Raw genomic sequence first — 25,116 nt, 5'->3', positions numbered from 1 at the left:
ATAAATGATAATAAACAAGATAACAAACAAGTTTATATCTGTATTTCCCAAGATAGCTTCTTGTACACAGAGGTTTCATTCCACAGATCTCTGAAGAATCTATTAAAATAAGAAGAAAGACAGGTAGTCAGTTCTTCAAGCAGTTTAGTGCAGTGGAAATGCAGGATGAGCAAAATTCTCACTTTTAACACCTTTAGTGTCTGACAGAATAGCAAAGCTTGGTGAGTCACCCTCAAACCATGCAAGATCATATGCTTCATTAGACAGGAAACACAGATATATCTCTGCTGATATATAATACAGAGTGGAGTATTAAAACGGATATATATTTGTTCTATTTATATTCTTACTGGCAATGTGCAGAAACTGAAACACAGCACCTCCAGCTCCAGGTGGCCAGCAGGTATCAGGAAAATACTCCCTACACAGGAACTGTCTCCTTGAGCTTACCAACATAGCTGAGGTGCAGAAGTCAGGGTTCAACAGCTACCTTTTACGTCCTTAACAAAGATATGTCATCAAATGTGTCTTTTGAATGTGTTAACTGCGGGGCACATCTTTCAGCCATGCCAGTAAGTCAGTCACTCTCTTGTTTACTACAATGTGCCTTGTGTGGCAGGGACAAAGGGCAGAGCAGGTATGAGAAAAGCAAGAGGATATTAGTGGGAAAAAGTAAACATGGCTTCACTTCCAAATACCTTACCATATTGAAGGTGTTAAGCATCATAGGGGATTGTGTTACCTAGAATTAGTAACGTCTCAGGCTGGCTACTTAGCTGGTGTAAATCAGTGGCATCCCATCACTTTCTATGGAGTGTTTTTAATTCACTCTAGCTGAGGATCTGGCCCTGAAATAGCTGTGATTAGAAGAACAAAATCTCTAGATCAGTTTGTTCAGTCTCTACCAATCAGCTTTTCTATGGACTTTTTTTTTTTCTTCTTCTATGTTGTCACCTTCTGAACTTAAACACCCAAAAAAACATCTGCTTATCAAGACATCACAAAAATTTGCACCCTTCCAGGCAAGACTTCAAAACATGTGAGCCCACACAGCCTACGAAGCAGACAAGGAAAGCCACTCTGCACCCGTGAGGCAGGATACGTGACCCAGCTCGGCACCCTGGCTGCCCTGTGGCAGGAAGTAGCCGACTGAGATGCTGAAACTGGGGAGGGGGAAGCAGAGATTTTATCAGGCTGGGACCAGTCTCCTCAGAGGAGGCTGAGCAAGCAAACTCCATCCCTCATTAGTATGAGTCAGGCGACCAGTTTCTTGTGTCAATTAATGTGGGGGTCTCTACAGTAAGCTTCTGCCTACCTCCAGGGAGATGTGTTGTGATTAATTTACCTGCAATTCAGCTCAGAAGTTGTGCTTCAAGCACACCACTACTAGGAAAAGTGTTCATCAACGTCAAAGCTACGTACATTTAGGACCTGATAACATGTATCTATGCAAGTACAGTGCTGAGCTTTGAATGTGCCATTTTAGTTACTGAAAGCAGTCTACCTGAGAGAGCATGGAGCTCGGTGGGAACCTGCTCCTCAGCAGAGTACTTCTCAGTCTGTACAAAGTTCTGGAGTGCCAGAGCTAGCCTGCCTCCTGCCCTGAGGTAGGGTGTTCAAAGCAGACATGGGTAACTCTACACTATGCAGCAGTCCATGGCGTAGACAACCCCCCAGGATTTAAGTGTTTGGAGCTTACTCCCCAGCACGACTTCAGATTCCATGAAGGTGTTCCTTGGACGCCTCGTCTCGGGATGTTTTGTTGGGTCAGCCAGGCTTTGCTTGTGAAATCTGAGGGGATCACATCACATGGTTTATCCTGCATTTACTCACGTATAATCCAGCATGACTATACATCAATCAACTAATTTTAGCAATGTTAAAACTGAAAGGAAAATAATGATATCTCGTTAATATACTGACCTACCTCCTCGCTCCAGCTTCTCTCTATCTTTCTTCAAATTCTTAACGTTTTTTGGAAGGAGCTTCCAACATTTATTCAGAATTCTCTGCATTTACTTCTGACTTCCCAAGGTATTGGTGGAGCTTCTAGATCTCACATTTCTCAAGAAATTTCATAACATATAATGATTTTTTTTTTCCTCAGTTACTCAATTATCTTTTACCTCCATCCATCATTTAGCTAAGTAAGCAAAAATTATTTGCTTGCTTTGATGACTTACATGAGAGGCAAGCATGGTACTACTGACATATCTCCATAGATTTTTTGGCTTGTATGGCAGAATGGTGCTAAGCTTTCATAGGTGCCGAACATTGTGCTAAGAGATGACACAACAGTGAAGGAAAGGGCACTTGTAGTCAAAAATCTCATCGTGAAAGTGGCAATATGTAGTTCATATGTGTCATGTCACATAAGAAAGGACGTCAACATTGTATTCTTCCTCCGTTTTTGTATAGGGTAAGAATATTCTGCAAAAATAATCCTTCCTGCTTATTTTGTCCCCAAAGTCAAAAAGTAAAACCAAGGCAAGGTGTTTGATATTTTTAGCTCTTTTTCTCTATAATGAGAAATGCAGTGGGGCATAAGCTGAAAAAGGATTATAATATTTTATACATTCTGCAGTTCTTCAGACCTGTTGGGGAAAGAATTAGTAATGTATCTATATATCTGGTAAAAATATCTCAGTGACCTCATACTCACATTTGTGTAAACATCACCTCATCAGTTCCAGATACTTATACAGGAAACAAATCTGAATGCTCCTCTAGTGTTCTATACTTAGGCAGGTCAGCCGGCATATGTCTGGTCTGTAAATACCCAGTTTTACTTGGGTCCTTATTTTAAGGTTTCTCTCCTAAGAGTTTACTGCAAACATGCCCTCTGCATTTCCCAGTATGCATTTTCCAAAGCAACTTGCCCCAAAGGGTTTCAATTAAAAGATTTATGAAACAAAAGCCAAATACAAAGAGCTGTACTGGTTGGTAAAGTCTTTGTTGGGATTGAATTACTAAATATTGCCATAATAGTCCTGAACTGACAAAGTGAGTATCAAATGATTTTTCATAGCTGTCAGTCACTGTGGTATGTGACCACAGTTTGCTCTGTTTCTCAGTCCTCCTCTTGCTAATGTGTTCCTAAAACCCAAATTCTCCTTCAGACTTCTCCTGATAATCTTTCCTAATGGACTCTAGCATGTGGAACAGACTTCTGACTTTATAGCTTGGGAGAATGTGTGATTATAGTGACGTAATAAATTGCATATTGTCTTGTGCAACAACACAATGCTTGTGTATGTTTTGAACAGAAAACCTTGAATGTTGCATGCTTCATTTTCTAGTTATGATGTAAAAAAAGGAGAGAGTGTAATAAAAGAAGGTATCTGTTACAAAAGTAAATCCACAAAATGGTAACAATTATCACTTGAGCCTTTAGTTAGTATTTTTACATTTAGAAAAATGTTTATCCCCTGCAATAGACTTCAGGAAACTGCATGTGTAAACAGCATCAAATTAGGGAAAAAATATAAAGTTTTCAGAAATTATGAAAACACACTGGATTGCCAAGTTTAAGCTTCTAGAAAGACAATATTACAAGTCCTTTAGAGAGACAATACATAACGATTTAGTAGGCAGAGAACTGCCTATGTTACAGGACTCTTTAGCAGTGTTATTATCAGGGTGACACAAAGGTACAGATTAAAATCACTTTGGCTTTATGCCAGGCTATCTTTACTACTAAAAGAAGAAAACCATGTGTTCATAACTGTATTACTGCCTGTGGAGGTACGGATAGTGATGGCCAAACTTCCCTAGTGATTTGCTTAAAGCTATAATCCACATAGGCAAAAGCAGAAAACAAATCTGAATCGTCAGTCACTCTTTATGTGGTCACTAAGCCAACTTTCTCCAACAGCTGTTTGATGTTGTTTACTTTCTAATACTACATGTGTATCACTGGGCTGTTGTCTTTTTTTTTGTTTGTTTTTTAATACAGATAGTGACGTTCCATGTGCAGATTCGGACAGTATTCTTTCAGCCATGATGATGGAAACGAGGAATCAAGAGGGCTTAAATTATTTGGTATTAGTCAAAGAAGGCAAGCAAGATCAAGGAAGCATTAGTTCTGCTGAACATACTTAATATGGTTCCCTCTGTTTGAGAGAAGGAGGGAAAGAAGAGAAAAAGCTCTATCAAAGAAGACAAAAGCCAAGGAAAATAGTCAGCACATTGTCACAGAGATGTCTTAAAAACCCAACAGCTTTCTAAAACACTAAAACTATCAGAAAATACCATAAGGTACTGAATAATGTGTAGCAGAATAAGACAACAATTACGTAACTTTTAATTTTCTACATGTTATGGTTTGGGTGTTTCACAGGAGATAGTTTAAGGGAATAAAACTTATAATCAGACAGTAAATGATTTTACTGTAGTGTTGACCAAACTCATGCAATCACATATGCCTCAGATGCAGGAAGTCCTTCCAAAAAGGGAGCACTGGTGTGCTGTTTCAAAGAAGGGACAAACTCACTCATGAAAAGAAAAAACCAGTTGAAATATAGCTTCATTGTGCACAAATAAGTCTTTACAAATTGAAAAAGTAGCATAAATTCCTAGTGAACTCCAAATCAGAAAAGAATTGAAGGGGTCTGGGTTGTCCATTGCTGGGAATGGTCTATTTCATTATTTAATTTATGCAAATGTTTGCAGTCATCTTGAATGTTTAGTTGCCCAGTGATTGATGTGTGAATCTAGACAGTCCTTTTTTCTTACATTTATTTTGCTTTCCCTTTTTAATGTTCATCATCCTTGCTTATTTTTTATCAGACTGGGTGAAGGGAGGTACTTTTCCTTGATGTGTTGGAAGATCAAGTCAAAGTAGATAATAAAATTATATATATAAATCATAATTGAATAAAAGACAACAATGAACTTTTTGGAACATTTCATCATGAATAAAAGTTTGCAAATTATGCAGAGCTCTTCACTGACATCTGTCAGGAAGCTAGAAATATGCTCTGATTTTATGCAAATATTTGATAATGGGAGACACTGGAAAGTAATAAAGGCACTATCTGATGTCAGAATGTACATATTTTTAAGATGTGACTCCACTGAAATCAAGCTTCAAAAGTTTTTTAAATGAAGATCCAACACAAATGAACAAGAAATTAAGGGTTTGACCATTTTACTCAAAAGAAACAGAAATGGCCATCTTTTAAATTAGGATTCTTCAAAGTCCCTGACAAAGCTCATTCAAGCAGTCTATAATTATGTAAATTTTTTTCTTCACCTACAAATTAGTGCACAAGCCAGATTTGCTAATAACAATAACTGCAACATTTTGTTTTTTAATTCTAAGGTATGCTTAACAGACCCTGAGTGACAAACAAATATATAAATACCGTATAATGTTTCCTTGCTCTTCAAGTGCTGCTTGAGTGGTTGTGCAGCCATTCCTTCCATTTCAGTAACTTAAACATGAATAATGTTTACTAACCAGTAGCATGTGCTGGTCAGAAACCAAGAAGACCCCAGTTCTGTACTCATCACACCTGGATGACTTCATGTATGTGTGTAATTTCACCTGACTACAAAGTACTGCTCAGTCAGCAAGCCACAAACAAAGGTTTTGCAAATCAGTGGGACTTCATATGATATGTTTTTCTTTAGCAGGAAAGGCCTAGAATCCTTCCAATTTTTTGTCTAGGCAACACCTTTCACAGGCCTCATGATCGTGTCTGTGATGTGATAACCCAAGTCAGTTCAGATTTGTGTAGGTCTGAGTTGGAAAAGATTCACGCAAGAGCCTGTCCAACACAGGGAAAATAGGTTAGCGGGCAAGATGAGTGTCAGTGGCATACAGCAGCCAGAAGTAACACCCCTGAGTTCTTAAAGTAGCCATGAATACCCAAAGCAGCACAGAAAAAAACAAAGGGGAAGATAACTCTTGCTTTCTCAACATTTTCTAAGTGTTTCAAGACAAGACTAACTTTAATGGAGGATTTCTCACAGCATGATGAAGAAGAAAATGTCAAGTTTAACACATTGCCAATAAATGAAAGTTCAGGATATTGACCAGTGATCTACGCCTTTTGCACCTAATAACATGAAAAATGGATTGGACTGGATGAAACACAAATCTTGCAATCCAAATCTAGGGATCCTGATCTACAACTTGCTGAATTCAGTGAAAGACACAATACCTAACCCTCCCCATACATGCAGTGATCTGAGGGATGCTGAGTGATACAGTTTGTCAGCTCTGAGCATGACCCTATCCGTCACTCCATTCTCCCTCACTTCCCTGCCTTAGAGAAAGGATGCAAACACAACTATTCCACTGAGTCATGGTAAAGCTGAATTTGCTGTATGCAAACTTGCTTCACTTGCATTTACTCGTGATGACACTCACAAAGAGTTTCTTAATCCCTTATGTTTCCCTATCGCCCTTTTCTTCACACATCTTCATCACTTCACCTTCTCTATCTCATTGAAGAGAAGCTGCTATGAAGAAAATGAACTCCATCCCAGCCATACCCCGCACAGTCTCTAACCTGCCCAGGAAGAGGAGACGTGTGGTGCCAGGTGCTGATGTCCCAGGTGAGTCTCTGGTTTGCAGCCGGTTCCTGTCTCAAGATCTTACTTGCTTCTTGATGCCAACACAAACACTTGGCGAGATCCCTGAGGAATGATGGTGAGCATGCTGCAGGACGTGATACCATACACAACCCACTAGTGCTGGCAATGACTGAACTCTGAGCCGTGCTTGGACAGACATGGACATACTATGTGGCTTTAGTTGGCTTATTTAATCTCTCAGCTGCAAACTTGACATCCCTATGAACGGACGAAAAATAATTACTGCTACCTATGAATAGTATTTACTACAACATAACACAAATACTGTGGTGATTAATTAAAGTTTTTAAATTATTTTGTAAATGTGAAGGGCCAGGGCAGATGCTACATATTTACTAAGGCAGCATTTCCAGTGGCATCAATTCTAGGTCTGCTGTCATCATTTCCCTTGGTCTACAGCGGATGGTAACACCTGACCATCAGTGCACTTCTGTTTTTCAGAGTTGTTTGCAAGGGCCTTTGAGCCTCGTGACCAGATCTATCCAAAAGCGGCGTACCTCATGTTTTCCATTCAGGACCACAGTCAAGATCCTACAACAAAAAAAATAATGCTTTATGACAAAAATATTAAGTCCTTACTGGGTCACAGATAAACTTATAGAAAATTTACATGTAGCTGCTGCTGCGAGACATGCCAGGCTTCAGTGGGATCACTCACTCATGCCCATGTGCCACAGAGGGACCACTCAGCAGCCTGACATGAGTTATGGGATTGTGGCTGTCAGGATCTCCAAAGACAAAACTTACACAGTTTGAAAAGAGGATTTTTTGAGATATGGAAAGCAAAATATGTGCTTGCTTGTACCACATAGGACTGAAAAATGTAAGGCCTTCAGATGGTTTCTTTGCCTTTTTTATACTTAACATTCAAGTCTCATCTTCTCTGGGAGACTTTACTGTCAGTCATTCAATGGCATCGTCCCAAGATTCAGGGAACTTAATAACTATCAGAAAGGCAAAAGGTCATGCAGCTACACTGCTAACATGAGCGTTTTCTATTAGTCTTCTTTACCTGCAAAAAACAAATAAGTGGCAGGGACAAGAAAGGCAGAAGCTGAGTTCACCACAGCCTTACTTATGTGAGAAGCTTGAGCCAGGGCCCAGGGCTGAGAAATAAGATGTTGTTTCTCAGCTTTCCTGGTACCCTAGGTAAGAGAGACTAGTAAGACCCTTCAGATCACAAGATCCCTCAAAATTTGGTTTCCTAAATACCTGTATGAAAGGACACAAAGATCTTTATGGCAGGGCCACTGAACCCTTTCTTCCCTTGGCTGTTTTCAGAACAGTTTTACTGTCTACTTTAATTGACTAATACCTCCATCTTTTGGTGGCTTTTCTTTTTTTTTCCTCTGGTATCTGTGGCACGCTGCATATGAAGGCACACAACCAGGTGAAACTGACTCTTTGCGATACAGGTTTAAGACTGCACATTTTAATAAGAACTGTGAAGGCAAGCTTCCTTCTAGATTCAAATTTATGTCTTTCTACACAAAGTTGATCTTAACTCAGCTACAACAGACTTGAAAATAGTCATTATAGAAAAGAATGTCTGTAAAATAGCCCTGACAGGTCTGATGGTGGCTAAAAAATTCTGGTTTACCTTCATTTCTTTTAACCGATTCTTGAAAGTTTTCCTTATACACAAACACACATTGGAGTGAGTTGTATGAGCTTGCATACCAGGTGGATTTTTCAAGTGATCATGGGTCTATTTATAATGACACTTGGCACCTCTAACTGACATTATGTTTTAACTCTAATAAATAACCAGAAACCCAGTGCATCAAAGCCAAGTGATGATGCCAAAATATTGTCATTATTGCCAGTGACATGACTGATACTGCCATATAAAATGACCTTTTTAATAATGTGTTAACTTCTTCTTCAGATGACGTCTTCCCTTTGGAGGATGTTCATCACCGCCTTCTATCTTTTACGGTAAGAACTGAACTGTGAAACAGCCACTCTCTGTTTAGATACCAATCCCTTTTGCAATGCTGTTGACATAGCTGGATCTTCTTTTTCCTGATGTTTTTTCTCTCCTATCTTCTCTGACAAGTCACTTAGTACTTGTCAGAGATGTGGCGACTGAAATGCTTTTGTTCTCCTATGCACTACAGTAAGCAACTACAGTTACCTCTTCATCTATCCTATAGGAAACTCAGTGGAGTTTCAACATGTTTTGTAGCACCAAAATCTCACCACTCTGATTAATCTCCTGGTGTATTTCTCTTCACCTATCCAATTTTTGCACCTTTCCAGGTGGGCTGACCATGTGTAAGTGCTCAGTAATTTCCAATCACAAATATATTTAGCTTTCTCTTACAGAGAAACAGGAGAGGCAGAAGTCTGGGAGTCACAGAATTAACCTTTTATGAAAATATCTTCTCTTACATCTTTGTATTTCTTCAGTCCGATATCACCACATCCCCAAGGATGAAAACCTACTTACATGGCGCAGCCTTGTGTTCTTCAAGTAGGACTTTTCCAGCTTTGTGCTTCCATCTGTTTGTCTGTGGACATAGTCTTTGTTATCCTACTAGAGGCATTACTCTTTAATTTTTGAGTCTGTTGCTTAAGGCGCAAAGAATTATCCTGTACCTGAATCTACTGAAACAAAACTAGTGGCCATGATAAACCATGGTTGGTTGCCAAATATGTCCTCTTGCCTACCCCACTCAGAGGTGGCTCTTGGCTTTAGTGGCAGCATCACCAGATCAGACGTTGTCACTTCTCTTCAAAGAAGCAAGCAGAGAAGGGACTGTTGGTCCTATTTCTTGCCAGCATTCAAGGCTGGCATTAAATAATTAACACAGGGATCAAAAATGAGGGAAAAAAATCACACATTTAGTAGTATCTTTAAAAGTCTTTGTATACTTAATCATGTGGTCTTGCGGCAGTAAGTTTAGGTGGTCACTGAGAGCTGAGTGACGTGTCACCAGCAAAAGGGCTGGACCTTAAGGCTCAGTTGTCAGGCCTGCATCCCATAGTCATACTGCCACCAAAATCAAGCTTTTCCACTTCTAACTTTTGGGTTGCTTCTAATGTTTTTCAGATCTTTTGTGCAAGGAATGCTTTCTGAAAGGCCTACCTGTCTCCATATAGAAATTAATTTACGAGTAAAATACTTGATCTTGAAAGCAGCATAAGAAAAGGTGGTGACAAAGTGACTAGAGATGCAAGTGCCCGGTTGCTACTGTGTTTGTACACTTGTGTTTTGGCCCAGATCATAGACTCCTGCAGCTTCAAAGTAGTTTATGTGTTTCTGGGGCATGAGAAGAAAAAAAAAAATAAATGTGAGCAATAAGATGGCTTTTAGAAAACAGGCCTATATGCAAAGAGTTTGGACTGTGACTAAAAATTTATGACTGTTACTCTAAGGACTATGCATATATAAAAATTGCAAATTCTTATCTGATTTGTATTTTTTTAAAATTGCAAGAATGTCAAGAGAAGTGGCAGAACAAACCAATAAAGTGCCCTGAGAAATACACTCCCAAAGAGGGCAAACAAAACCAAATACAAGTGCCCTCTTAAACACGGGATTTGTGTTTTCTTAGCAGAATAAATTCTCTGCCTTGACTCTCTGTGCTCTCACTGAAGTGGAGGTCATGGCTAGTGACAACTGGGAGCTGCTCCTGGAGGCTCTCTTGCCTTTTTAGGTTATGAGGGTCTCCGTGTGTTTAGGATAATATGATTGACAGCTCCACTCCGGCCCCAATTAGCACCCTATAATTTATTAGCTTCTGCTTTCAGATTATGCGCTAACTTCACAAATATTTCAACCACGGAAACAGCAGCTATCAAGTGTCTCTCTTTCCTGATCCAACTCACTGGGACTGCAGTTAGATACAAGGAGGGAGCTGTGCAGCTCTGTCAAGAGAGAATAATCATTTGTGTCTGTGTGCGACTGGGGCTGTCGCAGCTCTTTAGGCCTCTGTGGAAAAAAAAAGAGTTGTTCCACTGGATCAGGGATTAGGGCTTGGTTCCTACCACAGGGATATCCACAGGGATATGGTACAGGATTGGCTCTTCTGCAGAGGGTTTATGTTTGTTCAAGTCTGTTTATTGTACAAATACTCGTGCTTCAACTCCATGCAAACAGCAGTGATGGAAAAGTTTGTGTCCCTCCTAATGCCATTTCTTTGCTCCTCATTGCTGCAGCATGGGGCCACGGAAGTGTGTGTGGTAAGGGAGAGACAGGCTGTGGCAGAAGAACAGAGAGGGGATGAGATGCAGAGTCAGGCCTTGATCCAGAAGTCAAGAAGAAGATGAGTGGAGAAGTTGGGGGGTGTGATGAATGAGGAGGGTGCATTGCAGCCGTTCCTTGGCCGGGTGGGAATATCCCATGTAATGGGGAGATGGAGCCCCCTCAGTAACATCCAGTGTGGTATTACAACTCCTAGTGGGACAGCTCTTCTGTTTTGTATTTATCCTGCCTTTACTGTGGATGTAAATAAGCAACTGGCACAACCTCAAAGAAATGGTTCAGTCCCCTGTCAGCCTGTGCTTTTGTGAGCTGCAGGCAAGCATGGCAAAGGGAGACAGCCTTGCGTGTGAGTGGGGCCCAGGGATGTGCACCCCTGCACCCTTGCAACCTGCACCCTGCTCCCGGAACCCTGCACCCCACACCTCTACACCTTGCCTGGGCTCCTCCAGTGCCTTCCCCTTCTCCCACAGGACCTGATGCACAGAAGGCAGGGGCAGGAGGAGGGAAGAACATGATCCCTCAGCGCCTCTCTGTTACAGTTTACACTCACAGGTTGGTGCACATGATTTGTGGGTTATGCTGGGCTGTGGAGGCAGTAGAAGGTGCACTGCAAAGGTAACTCCTCCTCTGTGATTAGAGACGGACCTGAACAGGGGGACCTGCTGGCCTGAGCTGCTTGTACAGTCGGTTTAGGGAACAGTCTAACCATTCTGGGAATTAAATTAACAGTATGGTTGCCAAGGCTGGAGACCCAAAGCCTGGGGGCTGATTGAAGTAAAGATTTTTCTTTTTTTTTTTTTTCTTTTTTTTTTCTTTCTTTTTTTTTAATCTTTTTCTTTTTCTTTTTCTTTTTCTTTTTCTTTTTCTTTTTCTTTTTCTTTTTCTTTTTTCTTTTTCATTTTTTCTTTTTTCTTTTTATTCCCATTTTTTATTCCCATTTCCCTAAGCAAAATTCCCTAGCCTACAGAATCAATACCTCACTCCTCTGGATAATCACACCATGAGCCTCTCTCCTTCCCCTGCCACAACTGCTCCTCTGGGTAGCAGGCCAGGGAAGCCAGCCAGGATGTCGCAATCCCCCAGAGGAGTGGTCTCACCCTTCTGTAATCAAAAGGGCATGTTAATTACAACCCTTGCCCAGAAAAAGATGCACGAGAACTACCAGTCTGAGAATGCTGGTGCATCTAAAGCCACCAGCAGCATTTTCCTCCCTTCTGGGAAGGGACCAACCTTTAAGCCCTCACTAGAGCTCGCTGGGAACCTAAACAGGACTTCAAAGGGAAGGCGAGAAGGGACGGCTGTCCCGCCTGACCCAAGGAGGAGACAGGGCAGATACATTTCCCCAGAGACAGGCAGCGCACAGTCCAGCGGAGGCACAAGGGATTACTCAGACTCTTTCACCCTCGCTCTCCTTGCCTGCTCCTCCTCTGCTGGGCAGTCCTATGGAAAATCCACTGGAAAAGGAGACGGGAAGCAAGGAAGGTTACCCTAAGGCTCGCCAACATCACACTGTAAGTGCAGGGCCACATATGGATGTGTCTAAAGAGCTCTCTGCCACGTTCTTGAAACTGCAGCTGTACTGAAGTGAAACCCTTATTAAAACAAAGTGGAGACTATGACCACAAATACTATATCCCATCCTTACTTCCAGCCTTTCCTTGATAGATCATTATTAACCTCGGAGTTGATTTAAATTGTATTATTTTGTGCTTTGCCAAGTTTCAGTAATTTTCAGAATGGGAAATAAATGTGTGCAGTGAATACACTCAGAGTTCACTCTGCAAACTTCTACAAACCACTCTTGGTATCAGTGGATCCTTTCGCTACACCCTGTACTGCCATGCTCTGGGGCAGATCCCATCCCTCTGCCTCCTTCCCTGGACTCTGCATGAAAGGGCTGGGAGCTTGTTTGTCTGTCTGTCCCAGCCAGGCTCCTTTTTTTGTCAGGTGGGCAGGTAGAGAGCACAAGCCGGTTCAGACCTCTGCACAACACTCACGAAAGGGGCAGTGGGATGATCTGCTCTTTGGGCTACAGAAAAGAGACCCACAGCCCTGTTCTTTTGGTGTGTGACAAACACATGACATACAAGACATATGTAACATATAAGAAGCATTTCTTTTCTATTTCCAGATTTCCTGCAGGCATTCATGATTAAGCAATCAATCTATGAAGCAAAGAGGAATAAAACAGACCTGTGAAATGGCATCGAGCTTATTTGCACTGTTACTGCATTAGGAGCTGGCTCCAGTCCTGCAAAGATACACTCTCAAATGTTAAAGGTAGATGCTGTGAGCGGTGCCTCTGGAGTCAGAGTAATGCTGACTGAGCAAAACTCTGCAGGGATTAGCCAAAATATGGCGTGTGCACTTTCAGGCTGCACTTCATCTGGAGTAGGAACATTTTTAAAAAATTGTTTGCATAGCATCTAACACCTTGAGCCACAATCTCGCCTTCAGATGCTCTCACAATACAACAATAAAAAAGAGTACCTGAAGAACAAATGTCAAAGACAATATTAATGTATTCATTGTATAAACTCTCATGCTTGGAAACATTCACAGTCCAAATGGATTGTAAATGCCCATAAAGCATATGACTGGTTTGCACTTACGTGAATATTTCTGAATGTATTTGGGCTGTATTGCCCAGTCCTTCTTATTGTGAATTATAGAGGACAGGGGAGAAAAAGAAAGAAAAATGAAACTATTCTGATGAAGCACAACCAATGCTAGAGCTACATTAATATTAAAAAACAACAACAACAAACAACAAACAAACAAACAAACTTTAAAAACACCCTAAAGAAAACCACAGGCAAATGCTACAGAGTGATCCTGTTAGCTCCAAGCCTCTGCAACAGTAAATGTCATTTTCAGCTACTTTTCTCCTGCAAAGCCCTGCTGCCTTTTTTCTTACTAGACACCTTAGAATGTTTTTGGTTTAACCAGTCATATAAATTCTGGAGTCCTTCCCTTGCCCTTTACAGCTTGTCTGGGCTCTGGCTGACTGGAGGCTGAGGGCGAAATGCTCAGGTGTGTGTTTGTCTAAAGGAATCACAGCAAGTCACCTTCTGCCATGTGCCGAGCTCTGGCCAGGGATGTTCCACACACAGTGTATTTCAAAGCAGCTCCTTGTCAACTTCTCACAATATTTACTCACACTGTGTCAGGGCATTCTTACTATTGGGATTCCTAGTCTTTCCCATAAAAGGAGTTATGGCTGAGCTGAAACCTAGGAGAAGAGTGTTTTGGTTATTCATAACTCCATTTCTGACACCTGGTGAACATTATGTCAGATTACGTGAGAGCGTCAGAAGTTAAAAACTCTCATCATAGCAGAAAAGTCCATTTTCTACTGCTTTTCCCAGTGTCAGAGAAGTAATATTAAGAAAAATTAGAACAAAACAAAGCACAGTAGTGTTGGGAGCAGATGCTTTGCTTGTAAATAGTCAGCGTTTAAGGGGAAATTGCCACTTATGCTCTGTTTCATTAATTGTTCATCACCCTATAATAGTATTTTAATTTACTTGTGCAATAGCAATGCTGAATGCTACAGTCCCCTCTTCTATCAGCTTTATGAAGAAACATCTGCTATTATGGAGCAGACCCCTTACATTAACCTATCTTACAAATACACCGTACACTAAAATGTAGCACTGCAACAAACTAGAATTTTCTTATCTTTTGTATTTATCACTGCGTTTTTTACTCAGTAATGAAATATTTTCAACTGCTAGAATTTCTATTTATTTTTAATGCAAAGTAATAAAATAACTCACTTAATCCACATCATAGGCATTTTTCCTGTTTCATCCTGAAGCTTCCAGTATGTTTCATTTCTCTTATTTAATTTAATTCTTCATAAAAGCACACAGGGTGAAAGAAGGAGATACCTTTAATACAGCTTTTCTACTGTTAAATAGATACCTTATTCCTCCTTCAAAAAAACCCAAACAAAACAAAACAACTATTAAAGTGACAAAATGACAGCAACAAGAAGACAAAGAGAAATGTTAGAGGCAACTCAGACCTATTGTCCACTATGTGCCTTTCCTTCAGATGTTCCTCGTAAAGGCTGCTGGGTTGAGGGCAAGCAGTTCTTCACATGTTTCCTTCCCCTGCTTTAAAGGGGGCGTTTCTTTCACCAGAAAATGTTTCTTGTAAAAAACAAAACCAAAAAACCACAACCAAACAACTGTTTTATATCCAATGCAAATGTTGTGCCAAAGTCTGAGAAGTGCCACCTTGCTTTTTTGTCTTTCTGGGGTCTGAGCAGTTGTGCGTGGAACAGCTGCATCTCTGTAAGCCCGGGGCAGGTGGCCCCAGCCAGACACTTGCCACTCACAACCACAAAGCTGAAAAACCTGAACAGTTCCTTGATAATTCAAAAATGTTAATGAGTTCCAGTTTCTTCTCCTTTTACTTTTCTATAATGTAAAGTATAAATCCAGTTCAAGACTGCTAAGTAGCTTTCCCATGTTTGCATTTGAGAAATAATTTTCACTGCCATAAAAAAATATTCATACCACTACGAAAAAGCCCCCATGATTTCCTCTGACCCCTGTACGAAGGCCAGTGGTTTTGCATCACCATCCATGATGTCATTTAACTCTTTTAGAGTAGACTGACTGCAGTTCTGGGTATGGGCTCTGCTTAAATAGAACTTCAATGTCTTTGGCTCTCCTCTCTCAACAACAGGATCTTCCTCTCCAAAATAAGTCTGAAGTATCATCCTTGCAATGCCAGGTCCTTTTAAGTCCTGTTGTCTTTCCCCAAGCTGCAGGGCCACAGTGGGCTTGGAAAAGGGCAAGGGGGGATCTGGGAGTCTTTGTGTCAGCACATCAGCTCAGAAGGGATCCACCACAGAAGGAGTAACGGCGAGCTGCAAACCAAGATCAGAAGCTGTTACAAACTGACCCGATTTCAGCTCCGAATGCCACCATGTCTAACAGGCAGAGATCTACAGGGGAGAGCCAGGGGAAGAAGAGTGAAGGACAGCTCTAAAACCAGTATAGATCCTTGCTTTTATCCTGAGGCTGCAAACCTGAGAACGGAGAGAAGAAAAAAAAAAAAAAAAGGAAGAAGAAAAATAGGTACAGGCATTTAAGGACAGAGAAAGATAAACTGCATTTCTGCCAGGTGAAATCAGGAATCAGTCTAAAGCACGGACTCTCTGGAGCCCCAGGAGGCTGTGGAGCAAGGAGAAGACCCCAACCAGATGGCAGGCAGGCACACCTCCCTCCTGCCTACAGTGAGGCCACTGTAAGGAGCCATTTGTGGTGGGACTGAGCCGTGACCTTTGGGATAGCTCTGTCCTGCTCCCAGCTCTTTCTGCTCAAGGCAGAAGAGGGGCCAGCACCGGGATAAGAGTACCACAAAGCAACCTGTACCCTCAGGGCATATTTGTGGGTGTCAGAAATTCAAAAGAAGTTGTGGGGGTGTAGGTGTGTTGCCCTGTCCCATTTTTGCCCTCCCCTTCCTTACTTGCCTGACCTGAGAGCCCCAAGAAGGGCACCCAGGGTAGAGCTCAGATACCTCCCATGGCGCTTCCACCCCCAATTTGTCCCCCTAGAGCAGTACCCCATCCACCCCACCACAGAGGGTCCATCCCCACTACTCTGGGTGGTGTGAGGGCTGTGGCGAGCAGGGGTGCAGTTGAGCTGAGGGGACCCAGAGAGGTCAAGGACAGCTCTTTACCTGCATCCACATTGAGGCTGAGGCTCTGTGTCATGTCCCCCGCTGCGCTGGGAAAGGGTCCTGGTGTTGTCCAGGCCGCAGCGGTGCCTGCCTCACTCTTGCCGAGTTCGCAGGGGGGGCTGACCGGTGTGGGCACAGAGGCGGGGGTGAGGCGGTGAGGGCGGACGGAGGCGGTGGGCACCAGGAGCGAGCCGTAGCGGGGGTCGAAGTGGGGCCCGTAGACCTCGTGCATGGCGGCAGGGCGGGGGTAAGCAGTGCTCTGTGTCCCGATGTAGGGGTGGTGGTGGTGGTGGTGGTGGGCATGGTGCCAGGGCTCGGGGCCACCCTGGTGCAGGTGTCCGTGCAGAGAGGCGGGTGCATAGGGGTCAGTGGTGGCGAAGGGCAGCTCACTGTGGGCAGCAGCGGCCAGGGGGCTACTCAGAGTGGCTGGGACCGAGGAAGGCTGGTACGTGCTGTTCCAGAAGGATGGGGGGAAGCTGCGCTGGCTCATCGGGAAGGAGCCATCTGGATGAAGGCAGTGGGAGAGAAAGAAAAGACAGCAATGAGCACATCCAGCAAACCCTGACCTCTTTTCCCTAGGGCTCAGCCCCTTCCCAAATCCCCTCAAGCCAGCCCTCACCTTCCGTTTATCCCCCCCAAAATTGCCAAACACAAGAAATTACTCCCAACAAGTACAGATTCCCCTCCAGATAAACATCCATCGCACCTAGCCCAGGGCTCACCCATGGAACTGAAACTATTTGCTCCAGGTTTCTCTTACTATGTATTTAAATAAAAGGCTGTTATCCAAGGTGAGGGAAACATCTCTTTTCCTCAGTAACAGAAACTGAGCGGGAGCTTTTATGCACCTCAGCAATTTCCAGGATTGGATTGTTCTTGTTTGTTTTTGCAGTAATCTCCCTGCCTGAGCATTTACATCCAACACCTCAGAGAATGCCTGAACCTGCCAGGAAAGCGGCTGCTACTTCAGTGCAGTTTCAAAGTGGGCAGGAACAGCATGAGATGTGACTAAGGGCCAGCTCAAATTTTCTAAACACGTGAGGGCAATTTCCCATCTATTACACTGGACTTATGGCTGTTTCTTGGGTATATTGTTAACACATTTGAGAGGCACTCTGCAGATCTTTGGAGACTGGCAGGGCAAAGGACAAGGACCCTACATTTTCTTTACTCAGTAAGCAACATACAAGATGGACTAAGGATTATTAATAGCGCAGATAAGCATTATGCATTATTAATTGGGAATGCGCACTGTTCCTGAGACATACAAAACCATGCTCCTGATATGTGTTTGCAAGAAGGTAGGTAAGTTCTGCCTCCTGGCATTACTCAGGAGAAAGGAAAGAGGTTCAAGACGAGCAAAGGACTCTCCTCTCCTGATATAAATTCCAACACCAAATATCTTTCGCCCGTGAAATATTTAAACTACTATTTCGTTCTTAGAAACTACCAAGAGCAACTCAGGGAGGGTCTGGGAAACCGACCCTTAGCTAAGTGGATGACCCTGTAAGGAAGGGTCCGCAAAACTGCCACAGAAGGTGTGCCTGCTCTGACTCTGGTGGGCAGAGAGTGGAGAAGGTCATTCCCCTCTTCCTCAGGTACCCTGGCAGGCTTGTCCATGTTGAATAGGGCATGGCTACAGAGAACTGTACATCAGCTGCAGTCTCAGCCTTGCCAGCACAGGGCCGCTGCTGTGGGCAGGTCTGAAAGCTGTAATTTTCAGAAATTTAGGGTCCTTGTCTCTGCTGCAGAGACAACCAGGGTGGTGATACATGTAGTACAAGATCCAGGCACATACGCAATCTGGTTCTTAGCAGCGGGAAGCTGGTGAGATGATTTCCACATTTGCCTTTTGCTTTGTTCCCACCTTTGATGACCACCACACTAGACTTAAAGCTGCCCCGGCTGTGTCGACAGGGGAGGCACTTGCCACAGCCACAGTGAGAGGATCCCTCAGCAGCTTGTTTGGCTGCAGCCCCTGTCAGGTAAATCGTCTGTGTAAAGGCGATTGGGTTCTGCCAAACACCTCGCTTGGCACGGGCAGCGGGAAGCACAGTGCAAACAGAACGGGGGTTTCTCTTCCTTTTTTTCAGTAAGAGACACAAGCAGCTTGCGGCTCCCGAGCCGGGACAACCGGTTCCCAGGGGCTGCCCGCCAGGCACCCGCGGCCGGCGGAGTGGAGGGAGATGTCCCGGACCGGGGTCCCGCCGCCCTACGCACCCCACCGCACCCCACCGCCCTCCACCGCGCCTCACCGCGCCAGGAGCCGGCGTTCCGCGCCACTTTCGCGCTGCCGAGCGAGAAACTGCTGGGCTGACTGAGCGCCCGGCTGAAGTGCTCGTCCACCACGGCGCTGATGTCCCCCTGGAAATAGGTGAAGAGGACGCAGCGGGAGCTAATGTACTCGGCCTCGGGGGGTCGCTCCTTCTCGGGGCTGCAGTCTTCCTCCTTGATGCTGGTCGCGGGGTGGCTGGAGAAGGAGTTGCTGACGCTGGCGCTGCTGCCGCTCTCCGGGGCTTCTTGCATTTTGGAGTAAAAGGCGAGTTTCTAGAGGAAAGTCGAGGGGGCGGGGGGCGGGAAGGAAGGAAAGAAAATAGAGCCGGTTACGCAGCGCAGCAAGGTGCGCTGTCCCTCTCTGTGGCAGCAGGGATGCAGCGCCGAGCCAGCTTCTGCGAGCTTTCCGAGAGGATGCAAAAGTCTGGTCCTCGGCTGCCGGCCGTCCCACCAGCAGCACCCAGCACCCCGCAGCAGCATTTCTGCCGCACCCTGCGGAGGCAGCGAAGGGGCTGCAAGTTAGTCTGGGGACCCGAAACCCAGAGATGTCGACAGGGATGGAGCAAGATAGCCTCCGTACCGGATAGGGGGGTTACACAGGCGGGTCCCCAGCACGAAATCCCGCACAAGAAGGCACTTTGAAGGCCGGCTCCTGGGGGGACAGTGGCCGCCAAGGGGCTGAGGTATGGGTGGACGAAGCGGGGGCCGCGGGCAGGCGGCGGCCGCGCACTCAGGGATGGCGAGCGCTGCTCGGTCCCCGGCTCGAAAAATCTGACCCGAAGAGTGTCCTGCAACTCACAGCGGCAAGGAGGAGGAAGACAAAACCAACCAAACAAACCCCAACCATACAAAAACCAAACAACCAAAACCAAAACAAACCACTGGCAGCCTCAAACACATTTCAGGGGGAAAAAGAAGAAAAGGTATTTCCCTGGTCAGCAAGAAGCTCCAGGTATTTCCTAAGAGATCGTTCTGTTTTTACTGGATCCCGCTGTGTGGGAAAACAGAAGTTTGCTGAATGTTTCCCATTTTCTCTTTATCAGCGTTAGCGTGTCCGCAGCTGCTGGGAGTTTCTTAGAAATAAGCAACGGGGACGCGGAGTCCGGGCTTGGCCGCTGCGGGCAGAGACCTGGGGCGGGCCCCCGGGGAAGCACCGAGGGGACGGGTCGAAGTCCTGAGCCAAAACACGCGAGATATTTAATAATGTCACTCTTTCGTGACGACGGCCTTTCCACTTGGCTCCCGGCTCTGCCATTGAGGTAATGATCATTCCCCTAAGAAATGTCACAAAGCCGTGTGCGCCGCGTAGGGGGTAGGAGAAGAAAGGAAGGTGGGGGAAGACATCATTTGCTATTTCTAACAGGTATTCCGGCTCCCCTGCCAGGCGCTGAAGGTGGCACACGGACCACCACGCCGGGGGTTACGCGTAGCCGCTTGCTCCAGCACCGGCCCCGCACGACGGGGGCTGCCGCCCGCCCCGGGCCCGGGGTGCTGCTCTGTCTATCCTTGCCCTTTTTTCGTTTTGCTGAGGGAAGAAGGAATTAATTTCTGGAAGGGATAAGGGGGAGGAAAAAATGAGGAAAAACAGAGGGCGAGAGAGAAAGCGTCGGGCAGCAGGTGCAACCCGGGGAAACGAGCCCTGACCCACGCGGGACAGCAGGCATCACGCGGAGGGCAGCTCCCCGCGCACAGCGGGCTGTGCTTGCCGCGAAACATCCCCGCGGCCAGCGGGATCCTTTTAACGACTTTCAGTGATTAATCGGTACCCGCGATAGTCGGGCGGAGCTGAACTCACTGCGGCGGCGAGACGTGACTCTCGGCCACGAAGTACCTGCGGGTCTCGCAGGCAACCGCTGCCGCCGCGGGAGCTCGTGGAACGGACCGTGTTCTCGCCGCCGAGCGGGCGGCAGGAGCGGGAAGCCGGTCTTGCCCGGTTCGGGACCGGGGCTTCCTCCCCTTCCGCCAAGCCGGAGAAACGCCGCACCCCTCCTGGCACTCTGGCGTCCCATTCTTCCAGAGGGTAATTCCGGAGCACCTTGCCAAGGTGCTGGTAAAATATCTACCCGAAGTAGCTCCCGCGGCTGCGGCCGGGATGCCGGCGCGCAGGGGGTGAGCAATGCCCCGGGCAGCTCGTCCTCGCCACTGCCCGCGGGCCTCGTGCAAACGGCGGGCATCGCTGCCCTTGAATAGAACCCGTCCCGGCAAAAGGAAAAAAAAAATCCCTAAAAAACCGTCGCAGGCATAAAATCGCTCTCGAGGCAGCCCGCAACCCGTCGGTCGCCGCGGCGGTACGTACCCTGCCAAGCCCCGCGCCAAGGTGGGATGCGGTTCTGCTCCGCTCACCATCGCAGGCTCCCAGATCTTCCCCCCTCCACCCTTTCCCCTCCCCTTCTCCTTTTCCCTTTTTCCTTTTGGTAAGGCCCCAGACGACCATCCTCCAGATGGCACCCCTCCCACCCTCTGCCTCTTCACCGCTGCCCCCCGCACTTACCGGGTGATAGGGGCTGTAGGCTGCTGCGAAGTAGGACTGGGGAGGACCGTAGACTTGGTACATAACATCCAAACAGCTCATGGCTGGCCGCGGCCGAGAATTATTTTTTTTCTCATCAACCCGTGTTCTGCAAAGTGGAGTAGTGCTTCGCGGGAGGGAGGTTCCTGGGGGTTAAGAGGCAGAACTCATTGGTGGGAGGAGTGAGGGGGCATGAGGCCGCGCTGGGCTGATATGACAACCCCTCCCTGTCCTCTTTCCCTGCCTCTCTCCCTCCCTATAGCGCGGCTTTTCCCCGCAAACGCATCGGGGCCGGCGGGGCTCAGCGGGCACCGTGTGCGGGGACTAGTTTCAGCCCCGGACCCGGGCCCGGCGAGAGGCAGGGGTGGGGGAGCCGGGCAGAGCCCCTTCCTGAAGCCGGGGCTGCCCTGGAGCAGCGGGGCGGGAGTTGCGGGGGAAGCTCCAGCACCCGCCTCCCGCCCCGACCGCGCCGGGACTCGCCGACGGCCGCGGGGTGCGGTGAAGCGGAGCGGCTGCAGGGGAAGCGGGGGGCTTGCCCAGCAGGGCAGACCCTCTCCGGTTGCTTTTCGTTTCATTTATTTCATGTGCTCACCGTGCCGGGTGCTGCCCCACCGCCGGTGCCGGCTCCCTCCGCGCCCCCCGGGCAGGACGCTCCTGCCGCCCCCCGGCTCGTCGAGCCCCGCTATCCAAGTGGATGAAGCCGGGCCTCGGGAAAGGCAGGGATGTGGGTAACCCCTTCTAATCCCACCGAGTCCGGCGTCCGCCGCAAAATGCCACCACCAAAGTTACAGGAACTGAAAGGTCTGACGAAGCAAAGGAGGAAAAATCGGTGGCTTCGAACGAGGAATCTTCCGAGAAACTTTGAATCATTAAAAATGCCGGGAATGAAGATGCTTTTGCATTTAATAGAAACTCAAACAACGCCGAGGGCAAAGGCACGTGGAAAGAACAAATTATCTTGAAGGTAAACTGGATTTACTCCCCGCCTTTCTGCTGAGTACGACACACAGAGGTGTAAATAGGCGAATGCATCTTAACCGCTAATTTTGACGGAGATGCATGTGAGGTCGATTTCAATATCAGCTCTTGGAAGCGTTCGGCTTCATGGTATGGGTCACAACTACTGTGAAAAGAGACCAGTTTTAAGTTGTATTTTAAACATTTGTAATAAAAAATACAGAAAATGTGAGCAAAATGACATTACTTGCTTTTCAAATGCTGATTGTTTACAAAACTATGGGGAAAAATATCTGAAAAGAACGAACACTTCAAATTCTGAAGACCTGGAAATATTAAAATTCATTTTTGTAGAAAATACAATTAAAATTAGTATTTGACTCTGTTTCCCTCAAAATGTATTTTTTTAATTCCAAGTGAGAAGAATTGTTCTGAATGCCTGTCCTTCGCCACAATAATATTTCAGTGCTTAATGAGCACAAGTTTCAATTTTTTCTGCACCAGGTGCAATGTTTAGAACTCACATTTAAACATTTTTTTCTCTTCCTCTTCTAGTTTGGTAAATTTGTATTTCATACTGCAGTGCACCCTGGAACACCATGGCTGTGGGGTTCAGCCTCAGCACTGTTCCTTCCCCCAGCAGAGCAAATTTTGTGTCGGTGGTCAAGAAGAAAATGAGGGGAAATGTGTTTCATACTCTATCATTTTATTTCTCCTGAGTAGCCGGCAAATAACCACGGTGTGGTGAAGGATTCACTCTGTGGCTGGCATCCAAAATAAGGCAGTCAGCTAAGGAACGCCTCTCCGCTCTGCGCAGTGAGGGACTGAGGGTCCTCTCTTGGAAAGACAGGATCTCGCTTCTCCTGTGTGTCCCTGCTCCTGAGATTCAGGGAGCTTTCCCACCACACAGAGATCTGTGCCTGTTTCAAAGGTAATGGTGCACTGGGCGATGTACAAAAAAAGTTGATTTCTCAGAAGATGAGTCTGTTTGAACATGTACTCCAAAGACACAGCACACCTTCCTGCGGTTCATATAAGTTCTCCATCCATGACTTTGTGCAGTAGCAAAATTAGGACCTGACACTTGCCAAGGCTGAGCATTTGCTTCTTGTAAAGAATAAAATAACAACATGTGCAAACGAGTGCTGCAATGTGGCAGATAGTCTAGTTTGTGTCCCCTGGGGAATCTCTCCTTGAGGGATGAATTTAGGAATTTTACCTCACATTCAAGTATATGATAGAGGCATCAGGTCTGATGTGGCTCAGCACAAATTCAGTTATTTTATTATAAATAGCTATTTGAGTGTCAAACTGTCCAATATAAGACACAAGCAAACTTTAGTGCCTCAATGCAGAGCAATACAAACATTCATGCAAAGGTGCTGGCATTGTTTTGCCTTCTCAGTCCACTCTGTGAAATCAGTCCTTGTATAGGAAATTATCCTGGAAAACAAGCGTCAGAAACTACATTCACTGATGATCTCACTGCATATTTACAATTATATATAAATGGTTTTTCTTGGTCTTGACTGAAGAATTTTAGGTGGATTGAGTCACTCGAGGAACAACAAAGGCTTGGACAAAAACAGCTGAGACAGAGAGAAAATTATGAGAGCAATGAAGGAAAGCACACTTTTAAGAAGGACATGGGTTAAGATTTGGCTGTGTACCATTGAAACACTGGCATGGGATTACTCCTATGGTCATACACTGGTATTGTTTCACAGGAGCAGTGTGAAAACAAAATCTTGTTAGGAATAACAAATTATGGGTTCTGATAAGCAGCAAGATGCAAAAAGTTACACCTTGCCTTGGAAAACATTCCTATAAAGCAAATCAAAGTTATCTTCTAACTAAGCTGAAACCTTTCACGAAAGAAGAATTGGGCATTAATGTGAATGGCTCACTGGACAGGCAAACAGGTCATCAAACAAAACATCAACATTCAGAAAGGCTGGGGAAAAAAAAAAGTGGAAACATGATAGCACTGATTACATTTGTTGCTCACCTTCCCAGGAAATCCTACATCCAGTGCTAACCTGCCAGCACCTGGTGTGCAAATGTTCAAGCAGGAAACATAATGTTTGATAAAATGATTTTTTGTTAGGAGAAGGTACCTGATCTCATATGTACTTCATGCTGTTGATAATGCACTTTTTTAGAAGCTCAGGGAGACTTTTGCTGTTTCCAGGAAGGGACGCTTTCCAGACTGGAAGATACGTGAGGTGGATGGAGAATCCAGCCCTTGCTGCAGCCATTTACCGCAGTGTTCAGCTGCCTTTAGCGTTTCTTACTTCTAGCTTGAGTTTGGCTGGCTTCAGCTTCCAGCTGTTGGTTCATGTAATGCCTTGCTTCACTTAGCTAAACCGTTCTTTGGTATGTAATATTTCTCTTATGAAACTTATTTTATTCTACATAATAATCTTTTTGTTTTTGCCAAAATAGATGCAGCTCCTTAATATTCTACAGCAATTTCTTCAGTCCACAGATAATTTTAGTACCTTTTCTCTTTGCACTGTGTGCAATTTTTCAACATTATTTAAAAAATGCTTACACAAGAACTTGTTATTACTCTAACATCTCTCCTGCTGAAGGTATACACAAAGTGAAATCCCTTCTTAGCAACTGGTGCTTATGGCTATTTTTTTTCCCCCCACAACACAACTGTAAAGGCACATCATGCAGACATGCTTTCCCAGTATTGGGATACCACGGTATTTTCAGGATCGCTATTACAAGTTTGTAAAAACCAAGGACTACTTGGTGGTATTGGGCTGATGGCACCAGGATGTTTCTGGCCTTTCTTCTGAGGTCTTACATAGCTGACTGTGATTGCAGGTAACCAGGCTGAAACCTTTGGTGATCC

At 45.3% G+C, this 25,116-nt stretch overlaps 2 protein-coding genes across 9 annotated transcripts in view; one reads left to right on the top strand and one right to left on the bottom strand.

Annotated features, from left to right (window-relative positions):
• ROS1 (ROS proto-oncogene 1, receptor tyrosine kinase) overlaps positions 1-10,234 on the top strand; it is a 78,349-nt gene extending 68,115 nt beyond the window's left edge. For 2 of the 3 annotated variants that reach the window (XM_065056728.1, XM_021294512.2), the window contains one exon: positions 3,956-10,233. In XM_065056728.1, the coding sequence (XP_064912800.1) occupies positions 3,956-4,101 (146 nt within the window). In that variant the 3' untranslated portion in view covers positions 4,102-10,233. Of the gene's footprint in view, positions 1-3,955 lie in introns of all 3 variants that reach the window. The other variant, XM_065056729.1, reaches the window with a different exon arrangement.
• A 4,313-nt stretch (positions 10,235-14,547) lies between these two features.
• VGLL2 (vestigial like family member 2) lies at positions 14,548-22,051 on the bottom strand. 6 transcript variants are annotated; one of them, XM_065056736.1, is made up of 4 exons: positions 21,276-22,051; positions 18,766-19,057; positions 16,504-17,014; positions 14,548-15,918 (listed from the first exon to the last, which is right to left on the bottom strand). In XM_065056736.1, exons 1-4 carry the CDS (start codon positions 21,354-21,356, stop codon positions 15,774-15,776), a joined length of 1,029 nt encoding a protein of 342 aa, XP_064912808.1. In that variant the 5' UTR covers positions 21,357-22,051; the 3' UTR covers positions 14,548-15,773. The 6 variants fall into 6 exon arrangements, with proteins under 6 accessions (XP_064912808.1, XP_064912805.1, XP_005507504.1 ...); XM_065056733.1 differs by having other exon boundaries at positions 14,548-15,857; positions 16,511-17,014; XM_005507447.3 differs by having other exon boundaries at positions 14,548-15,695; positions 16,511-17,014.
• Between the last annotated feature and the right edge of the window lie 3,065 nt (positions 22,052-25,116).

This window comes from Columba livia, chromosome 3 (assembly GCF_036013475.1).
Source record: "Columba livia isolate bColLiv1 breed racing homer chromosome 3, bColLiv1.pat.W.v2, whole genome shotgun sequence".
NCBI classification, from domain to species: domain Eukaryota; kingdom Metazoa; phylum Chordata; class Aves; order Columbiformes; family Columbidae; genus Columba; species Columba livia.
The sequence above is the reverse complement of the archived record's forward strand: the minus strand, read 5'-3'. Positions and strand labels throughout refer to the sequence as shown.

Bases quoted from the DNA above. Each gene is read 5' to 3' on its own strand.
- VGLL2 (XM_065056736.1), bottom strand. From the start codon at position 21,356: ATGAGCTGTTTGGATGTTATGTACCAAGTCTACGGTCCTCCCCAGTCC. The intron at 19,058-21,275 runs GTAAGTGCGGGG...ACTTTCCTCTAG, and splicing joins CCTACAGCCCCTATCACCCG to AAACTCGCCTTTTACTCCAA. The intron at 17,015-18,765 runs GTGAGGCGCGGT...GCCTTCATCCAG, and splicing joins GAACGCCGGCTCCTGGCGCG to ATGGCTCCTTCCCGATGAGC.